General features: G+C 45.6%; 2 protein-coding genes across 4 annotated transcripts; both read right to left on the reverse strand.

Moving 5' to 3' along the window:
- On the reverse strand, positions 1–7,871 carry LOC101771500 (ABC transporter G family member 7). 3 transcript variants are annotated; one of them, XM_022826951.1, is made up of 12 exons: positions 7,487–7,871; positions 6,990–7,180; positions 6,760–6,910; positions 6,542–6,674; positions 5,788–5,989; positions 4,895–5,171; positions 4,220–4,351; positions 3,787–4,007; positions 3,467–3,679; positions 3,289–3,373; positions 2,723–2,939; positions 1–300 (listed from the first exon to the last, which is right to left on the reverse strand). In XM_022826951.1, the coding sequence occupies exons 1-11, from the start codon at positions 7,703–7,705 to the stop codon at positions 2,763–2,765; spliced, it is 2,001 nt and encodes a 666-aa protein (XP_022682686.1). In that variant the 5' UTR covers positions 7,706–7,871; the 3' UTR covers positions 1–300; positions 2,723–2,762. The 3 variants fall into 3 exon arrangements, with proteins under 3 accessions (XP_022682686.1, XP_004968096.1, XP_004968095.1); XM_004968039.3 differs by lacking the exon at positions 1–300 and adding an exon at positions 1,617–1,924; XM_004968038.3 differs by lacking the exon at positions 1–300 and adding an exon at positions 1,617–1,927 and having other exon boundaries at positions 7,487–7,870.
- Positions 687–1,613, reverse strand: LOC101772166. Its single transcript, XM_004968040.2, has one exon. The coding sequence runs from the start codon at positions 1,380–1,382 to the stop codon at positions 912–914; it is 471 nt and encodes a 156-aa protein (XP_004968097.1). The 5' UTR covers positions 1,383–1,613; the 3' UTR covers positions 687–911.
- Positions 7,872–9,393: the final 1,522 nt, after the last annotated feature.

The following is a 9,393-nucleotide window of genomic DNA, read 5'->3' on the forward strand; positions in this document are numbered from 1 at the left end:
GAAATTAAGCGCTCTGGTTGACAATGAGCCAATCGCAGTCTTGACATTTTCAAACATTATCACAACATTTTGTTTATGAGAGCGAGAAAATTAGTGAATGGCTAATGATTTGGATGGGAGTTGGCAATGTCATCATCTCCCCGTCAAACATTTGAATACTAAATAAACCCTAAAAAAATCTGAATTGTACAGACCCTTCCTTGTGGTCGCATGTTCCATCTCATTTATTTTCGCGGGTGTCAACTTCTGATGCTATCAGACGACTGCATTAGCTGGCCATGCTATCCGATACTGTATCAGCTGGAAGAAGAGGAAACGGTCACTTGTTTAGACTTCCCAACTTGAAAAAAAAATGGCCAAAAAGGTAAAAGTAAAACATAATTGGGCAGAGGTGGGTTCCGATCAAATTATGCTACATTCGCACTTTAGCATCAGTTTACTCCGATATTGGAGTTCCTCTGTTTGTCAGTTCAGTAGCTGCCACAGCCTATTTTACTCTGCACATTTCCATTCAACTTCTGGAGAGAAGGAACAGTGCTGCTACATTTTATTAGTTCTACATAAACTCGTTTTGGAGGTCTCGAATTTAGGATGCACTTTCCGAAGTGCTGCCACTTTTTAGGATCAACGCTTTACACTGCTGATCCAAAATTGGAGTGCAGATCTGACATTAACAAAGGAAAATATGGGCATTCGAAACCGATTTTGGGTGGATTTGTCGACCTCCCGCAATTTTGAAGCAGATTTCAGTCCGAATTGCAATAGAAACTGCGATCTGTCAAGGCTAAAGAATCTTCATATAATCAATCCAGCTGCAAACGAACTACACGTATACAAAGTCTACGATAAGCTATGTACTGGACTGGACACATTGGCCCAAAGGAACCAAAAACAAAAAACGCCCGACTCTATCAAGAAACGTGGTGGACGGACTGCAGGACGGCCTCGGCGACCATCCCCAGATGGTGCAGCGCGGCGGCGGCGGAGACAGGCACGCTGCCGAGCACGAGCGCGGCGACGGCGATGGCGACGCTGGGCCTGGTGCCCATGAGGGCCAGTTGCAGCGCGCCGACGATGCCGGACACGTCGGCGACGTAGGCCGGGTAGTACCGCTTCTCCCAGGCCGCCCACCCCGCGGGCGCCTCGTAGTTGGACTCCGCCATCCGCGCCTCCCGGATCCGCCGCCGCAGCACGGACATGCCCTCGTCCACCAGCGCGCCGCCGTACTGGCCCCGCCCGCCGCTCGCGCTCCGCCGGAACGCCGCGCAGCGCGTCGTCGGCGCGGCCGGTGATCTCCGCCTCGCCGGCAGCGCTGGGCCGTGGCACGCCCCGTGCCGGAGCCCCGCCGGCGTCGTCGGAAGCGAGATGGGTGAAGCAGCCATGGTGAATCAGCTCAAGAACTGATCTTTTGTAACTCAGGCAAGAAAGAAAGCACTTCACAAATCACACTACAGAAATGGACCAAGGGAAGAAGAGCCAATCAAAGCTGATGGGTCGAGAGAAGAATCACACGAAGATGATGAGAGTTTCTGAGCCCAGATGGGCGTGCATTTATAGGCACCGGGGGGCCTCACGCGTCCTGAGGTAGACGATCGGGGGTGTTTGGCAGCGCGTGATTAGTTCCCGCTCCAGCCAACCGGAGGCTGACGCGTGGAGGGATCACACCATAAGAAACTAGTACCACTACCAGTGCTAGTACTATGGACGGTGATCTGGACATAGTATATTCGGCATCGGCATGGCCCGGACAATCATGAACAGAAACAACGCCTCTGCTGCCGCCTCCCCAGACCCCATCATTGAGCTGACTTCAACTGTTAACGTAGAAAACCCGTCTGGGCGGCGGATTGTATATTGCTTCGTCCATAATGCTGGGATACTCGCGCGGCCAGATGCTGCGCAGAAGCCAGGACGGTGCAGCTTCCTTCTGCGGTAAAGAAGAGAAGCGTCAGATATGAAGGGAAATTACTAGATGGTATAAGATATGGCTTCAATTAGAAACCAGATGTAATTTGGATGGCTGTGCGCATATTTTTTCGGTTAATTTTGATGGCTGTTGATCAATGGAACAGCTCGTGCAGAACATTCGGTCAGGGCATGGTCAAGGAGATACTAGCATATGTTTCACGATTTCTCCACCAAATACCTGCTTCAATGGTTCAGTAGGATTTGGTGTATTTTTGCATCCACCAATGTGTATTAATGCAAATATAAGGTACAGAGGATCCTCTTTCCTATGTTTGAACGAGGTCATAGAAGGACTTTTAGGAGGTACGAGCATATGTTTCATGCCTTCAATACCAATACATCACCAGTTCAGCAGAGTACTCATGAGATATGCATATGTTTCACGCTTCTGCTATGATTGTTTCAGAATTTAGCTGATACATTTGAACTACATCATAAAGATTTGGATCCAAATTCCCCACTATCCAAATAAGAAGGGGGCCTAAGATGGGTTTTCAAGCTATCAATGTGATCCACTCAAGTAACCAACGATCTGTGATGGTCAGCTCGGATCAGCTCGACTATAGCAATGAAGAGATGCATGACTTCACATATGTAGCTAACAAGTTTCAGTCAGTGACATGGACTACTGAGTTACCCAAATTGTTAAGACTCATTACTGTACTATGATTACGTTGCAGTATGTTCCCACGCAAAGCCATTTTTTATCGAATTGGGGCCATTGCAAGAAATGATTGGTGCAAAGATTCCCTACCTTATTTTATTTGTTGGAGGACAAGTCTCTGATGAAATGCTTATTCCACCTGCTGTTTATTTTGATCATCTTCCAGTGGGGGCAGGAGTGGCTGATACTTTGGTCTGTTTTTCTTCAGAAGAAGGTAGGTTGACCAGTACCAGAACATTAGAATCCTGCCCTGTGCAACTAGCGTGTCTGCAATTCGGATCCCTCCTAATGAAAACCTCTCCAGGGCCTGCCACATAAAAAGTAACGCATCAAAACTAGAATATTTCTTCAAATAAAATTATGAAATTTTTTATGGCAGTTGGCTTGGAATTAACAAGACAAATAGAAGCTGGTAGGTTGACCAATAACAACAATTCAATCTGCAGTACTTTTCCCCAATAAAAAGCAAATAAACACTATAATTTGTGGTTATCATGGGGTTAACAAATACCCACAATAATTCTATCCATGTATAACAAAAGACTTTAGTATACATCACAAAATTTCAAGCCAAGTAATTTACTAATTTTCCCTTGAATCTGACCAAGTTTTTTAATGTTAGGGTAAGAATTGTTTTTCTAGTGAATAATTAATACCTGTTCACCAGTTTGAATATCATAGGAATGTTGTTGCTCAAATTGCAGACCCTTGAACTCATTGATGCAAAGCCCTTGGAAGGCCCTGAAAATTAATGACAAAAAAGTAGTATAAAGTTGTTAGGTATGATCACTATGCTAGACATAAATTGATATCACAAGAAGAAATGAAGAATACCATCTAATGAGTGATATTCTTGGGATCCAACGAAATATGACTGGAGTATTGTCAGGGTTAACATAGTATCCTCCAAATACAATAAACACAGTCATAAGGGATGGCCCAAGAGCCATTGCAGCTTCGGTTGTAGGAGCCATTGCTCCAACAGTGAGACCCATTGCTGATGCAGCAAATGACTCTACAGTCACAATACCACAGAATTTGGCGAATCTGATACAGAGTGTGAAATATTCTTTAGATAATCATAAACAAAAATGCGCTAAAACGCATAACATGATGTTTCTGCATTGCCAAATAAGATTCAGAATTACACTGACCTAGAAAATGTAGGATGTAGTTTAGCCATTGGATAGAGAATCGATCCAAATATCAACGGAAATGCTGCTCCAATGGGAATCTCGGCCAACAACTTGGATGAAAGATATGGTCCAAGCGCATAGGAACCTTTTGCACGTTCTCTGTCAACTATAGTCCGTTCTTTCGGGAAAACTCCCAGAGTCTTTGTCAGTGCAGCCATTGCTGTGTTTATGGCAGCCACCTTAACTCAAATATTGAAAATGAGAAATATCAAATTCGAGAAATGTTCAGATAATATTTCAAGAACAACTTCTTGAAGATACAACTGAAAACAATCATATGAGAAGCCAAATGCTAGAAGACAATGAGAATATTAGATATATCTTGAATGCAAAATATGTACAAACTAGCAATTCAACTCAAGAAACCATCAAAAGGTTCACAATATTCTACCTGAAGTAGTCCCATCCGGTCTTGTATGGATGTTTGAGATTTCCCCATTCGCCAGAACACTGATCCAAATATAACTGCTGAAGCAGCAGACATTCGTGCTCTCACTTTGTTTGTTGGTCCATCACGAAAAGCCTGAACACAAAAGGCCCTAAGCATTGTAAGAAGCAACTGATGACAAGAGATAGTCAAGCTTCATCTTAACATGTGTATTCAACTGTCCCCAAATATCTTATAGCTGTACAAGTACGGGATTTCAAGTTTTGAACATGCTTCTCCAATCTCGTTATTATCATGGGTTTCCTGTCCCATTAATTTATCTCATGCGAAGTTATGAACAATAAACTGTATGTTTCATAAAGATCAGGATTAGGTAATAGGTCGATGTAACAGATATTTTAGGTACAGAATGTTAAAATCACGGTCAGCTCAAGTCATAAGCTAAACCTGAAAGTTCTGAATTGGTAGCCTACAAAATTGACCTACTGAGACTAAAAGAAAATGACAAAACAAGCTGAGTAATATGGAGAAACTAGCCTTTTAATGTGCCTAAAAACCATCACACAAAAAGGTGAAAGTGTCTACCTGTGTCAAGGCATCAATAGAAAAAGAAATAATCAACATAAAAGGGTGAAGCTGGGAAACACAATGAAAAGATATAGATTTATTGAGATGAACCTGCATCCATGCTCGCTTAAAAAGCAAACGAAATTGTCTCCACCAACCACGCCTTTGCTTCATACTAGACTTCTGAACAGCTTTGGCAGAAAATTCAGATTCCTCTGGTTTTGCAATTGAACCGTTACCTTCAGTGGCCAGAGCTTTATTAGAAAAGGCCTCAATGAGGTTCTCAATCCTTTTCTGCGATGACTGTACGCTTTCAGCTGAGCCATAATCAACGGAAATGAGATCAGCCAAGAATTCAGCAGGGTTCATATGATCTGGACACTGATACCTGATAAAGTATCAAAGTTCAAGTTATTAATTGAAAATGACATAGTGACCATATACGCCCTCCGTCCCAAATTACTATTCTTTTTGGCTTTTCTATATATGGTATGTCTAAGTACGTAGCAAAAGTCATGTAACTAGAAAAGCCAAAACGAATAGTAATTTGGGACGGAGGGAGTACATAGCAAAATGCAAACATTGAAAATGCACACAGAGGCCAGAAACATGCTGCATGGCATAAACAGGCAACGATCAGCCCTTTCAAAGTTCAAGCATAGTTAATATTGAAATCTCGATGGAATCACAAGAAGGATGAATGTAGTGTGTTTCAAAGTAATTAGTTTTATTTGAGCAAATGCAAACATTGAAAATGCACACATGATGGCCAGTAGATTGTTTTGTTATATTCAAAATAAGAATAGGTTTGAGTAGGGTTGCCTGTTCAATGTTCAGGACCAGATATGAATTATTTATTATGCACGACCAGGCAAGCAAAAAAGTGAGCACACACAAAAAATATGCAGGGCAACATTCAATTCAAGCAGAAATCATGATAATTACATACTTAAGAAAACAATAAGAAAAGTCAGGAAGGATTGGGAAGGATGTAGCATAGCAACCCTAATGATGCGAAGTACGTTAGAGGTTCTTCTTTTGCAGGCCCCATGTATACAATTTCTCCCTCTGAAAGTAGCACAATGTCATCAAATTTGCCGTAGACTGAACCTCTTGGCTGATGTATAGAGCAGATAACAGTGTGCCCATCCTCAGCAAGCTGTCTAAGAGTCTCCATGACCTTTTCTGCTTGGAAAGCATCAAGACCTAAAAGACAGATCACAAACATGCAAAAAATCATAACTTCATATTTGTCATTTCCCATCTTGTCAAATGACCAAAAAGATATTGATGATTAATATTTAAAATGGAATTTTTAAAATTTTATGCTAGCTCCCATGGATATAAGAATTGAAAGAATGTAAAGCATTCAACAATAGGACTGAGCGGCCAATGTCACAAGATGGTGAGAGAGGAAAAAAGGAACTCTGAATAGTAATAAAAAAAAGATTCAAAACACTAGTCAACTAAGTTATATTTCAGTTAAAAAAAGTAAGTTAAGTTCTTTACGTTTCACAATTACATATTTAGAATATCTTCAACATAAATGTTTTCGATAATACCGACAATTTATTTTCATCTGATTCCCAGTATCATATATTAGAGGCACTGTTAGATTTCTAAGACATGATAAAAAATATAGAATACATAGCACTAGCTACATGCAAAAAGTTTCAGGTCTAAATTCAAACCACAATTAAGTGATGAAGAGAAGTCTTGTTCAAGTAGGGAAGGCAAAGGGTAAATCAGGCAAAATACCTGTTGTTGGCTCATCTGCAAAGATGACTGAAGGACTAGCAATCAGTTCACATGCTAGTGAGAGGCGCTTCTTCTCACCCCCACTTATACCTCGAACTTTCGCATCACCAACAATAGAATCAGCACAATTGACCTATCCAACAATCCAAGCATTAATACTGTTCTCGAAACTGTTCGATTCAATTTCTTGAAACACTAACCAAAACGGCAGCACTCACCAATCCCAGACGAAACAAAAGATCATTTACATAGCGCTCCTTCCTCTCAGGAGCCCACGTGTCAGTAAGCTGGAGTTCAGCAGCAAGCGAGAGCGTCTCCCGCACAGTAAGCTGCGAGAAGAACAGGTCTTCCTGCCTCACGAAAGCAATCCTTCACAAGGGAACAGTCATCAGTTCTTTACCCTGAACAAGAACAGAAATAAGACCCCAACTGCATGAGTATAACTTACTTGTAACCAGTCTTCGAGATAGGCCGGCCATTGACATACAGAAAGCCCGAAAGATGCAAGGAAGGCGAAGCTGTGAGCTGCCCTGCTAGCACATTGAGCAGAGTCGTTTTGCCAGACCCGGATGGCCCCATGAGCGCTAGCAGCCTCCCTGGTTTTGCCTCCCCTGACACATTTGACAGCAGAAACCTTGCCTGGCAATTGACAAATGCCCAACATGTCATAATCGTATATTTGTATAGTAGAATGCAATTATCTACTCCAGACACTTCAACTATACAAATCACGCGATCTATTCTACACCAAGGGAGTGACGGTCAACGAGTCAACGGCCCCAGTGCCAACCAATCATTAGAGTACACTTGGCTCTTCACTAGCGGCACTATCACTGAACTGCAAATCAAAGGAGAGGACGATAGAGGCCAATGCGAGGGTTTCGCACGCGCCGCTGCGGCGAGATGGGATGAGGTGGTGGCGCCATGGCGGCGGTATCGACTCACCACTTCCCCGCGCTTGTTCTTCAGCGCGCACGTGATGCGGGCCCAGCGGATGGTCACGGGCGGCACGCCGCCGCCTCCCTCGCCGGCCTCCGCGTCGGTCTCGTCGCCCTCCGTGTCCTCCGCCGGCGGGAGGAGGGCGGGCCCGGGCCCGGCGATGGCGCGGACGAAGAGCGCCGCGGCCAGCGCCGCCAGGAGCTGCCCCAGCCCCCTGACCTCCATCGCCCTCGCCGGCGCCGAGGGCGATCCCTCCACGGTCTGGAAGGTTCCGCAACGTCCGGGAAGGCGGCGGGGAGTGGTGGCAAGTGGCAGCGGGGTTGTGAGGGGGTTTAGCCTCTGCAGTCTGCGGGGTGTGAGGTGAGGAGCAGTTCGTGTGGTGGTGGTTAGTTTGTTGCGGCGTCAGCAGCAGAAGGAGATGGGGGAAGGAGACGGATGGGTGGCTGAACTGGGCCTTTTCTGGTGTGGGCCAGGCCGTACGTTTGTTTTTAGCTCGTTGCGCTGGCCTGTGAGGAAGTGGGCCAGGATTGGGTTCAGGTTGGTGGCCAAGTGGGCCTTTGACATCGACTAGAGTTGACGTCAATGCAGGCGAGCAACCCGTCCGTGTCACTGAGCTATCATACGCATTTTGCTAAAAAAAAGCTATCATACACACAGCCCAATTGTAGCAGGCTAATTTCCGTCCTTGGACCATTTCGATGTGTTTCTCTTCCGTGTTTCTTGGACTGAGCGAATACGTTAAGAAATGCTGGACGTTACTTTTGTGTACATGAGGCGATTGGGTGAGGATAGTAGTGGTTTTCGACATCTGATGATGATCTGATCCACGTCACGATACATCACACATGGGTTTTATCTGCGCCGGGCTGCTGCTTTTTTGTTGTAACGTGCGAACGAGTGAGGAGTACCTAAATTACGAGAAAAGATGCGAAATGTGGCGCATAGCTAAATCATCCCACTTAAATTGGCCCTTTTGTAGTTTTGTAGCAACCACGTTCCATATGACAATGAGATTCTAATAGAAAACTCGTACAATATATCACTCCCACTCTTCTACTTGTGGATGGAATCACCCTCTACCGATCCCATCTCTCATTTCTCACGTCTCATTGGGGCCACCTGTCATGGTCTCTTTCTTTCATGCATAGGAGATTAGGAGACTATGTTATGTACAGCTGATTGCTGAACATGTTGCTGAGTGCTTGACTTCCTCTAATCCGGATTCTAAGCTGACTTCCTTCCGGATCACCTGGCTTTATACCTAGCTAGATACCGTATGAAGTCTTCTGCAGTTCGCTTCTCCTGCTCTCAAAACCCGCCAAAAAGAGGAGCAAGCGAAGATAGTGTGATGTACAAGTTAAGCAAGGTGATCGAAGCGGATTGCGGCCGAAGGAGCCAAACGGAAGATTCGCAATTGCAACTCCGCTTCGCTAAGAACGAATTAAAAATCGCCAAGCTGGCGATGACGCCTGAGCCACCCTCTAGAAGCTAGAAGCGTCACCGCTGCTCGCCTCTGCCAGCCGGGGCCCACCAGGTGGACTCACGTCCTGCGCGAGGGAGAAAAGCCTACTCCTTTTCTTCCCAGCTACCCCCTCTTACCGCGCCCCCTGGCCCACGCGTCAGTGTCGCGTGAGGTGAGGCCGTGAGAGCGAAGCAAGCGCCGCTCGCTCGCCCCATCCGACAGCTGACCCCGTGCACTGTCCGCTCTGACCCGCGGGACCCGCGCCCCCTGCCCTCCCACACGACCCACGCGCGCCCTCCCACTGACCGCGGGACCGGGGCCGGTGGGACCCGGGCGCCAGCGGCGCGCGGCGGTTCCCCTTGGTTGCGGTAATACAAAGCGACAGGCGCCTCACGCTCGCGTCCCTCCTCTCCTTTGGGTGGATCGGCGAATTGTAGAGCTAGCCAATTTG

The sequence above is a fragment of the Setaria italica genome, chromosome V, assembly GCF_000263155.2.
Source record: "Setaria italica strain Yugu1 chromosome V, Setaria_italica_v2.0, whole genome shotgun sequence".
In the NCBI taxonomy this organism is placed as follows: domain Eukaryota; kingdom Viridiplantae; phylum Streptophyta; class Magnoliopsida; order Poales; family Poaceae; genus Setaria; species Setaria italica.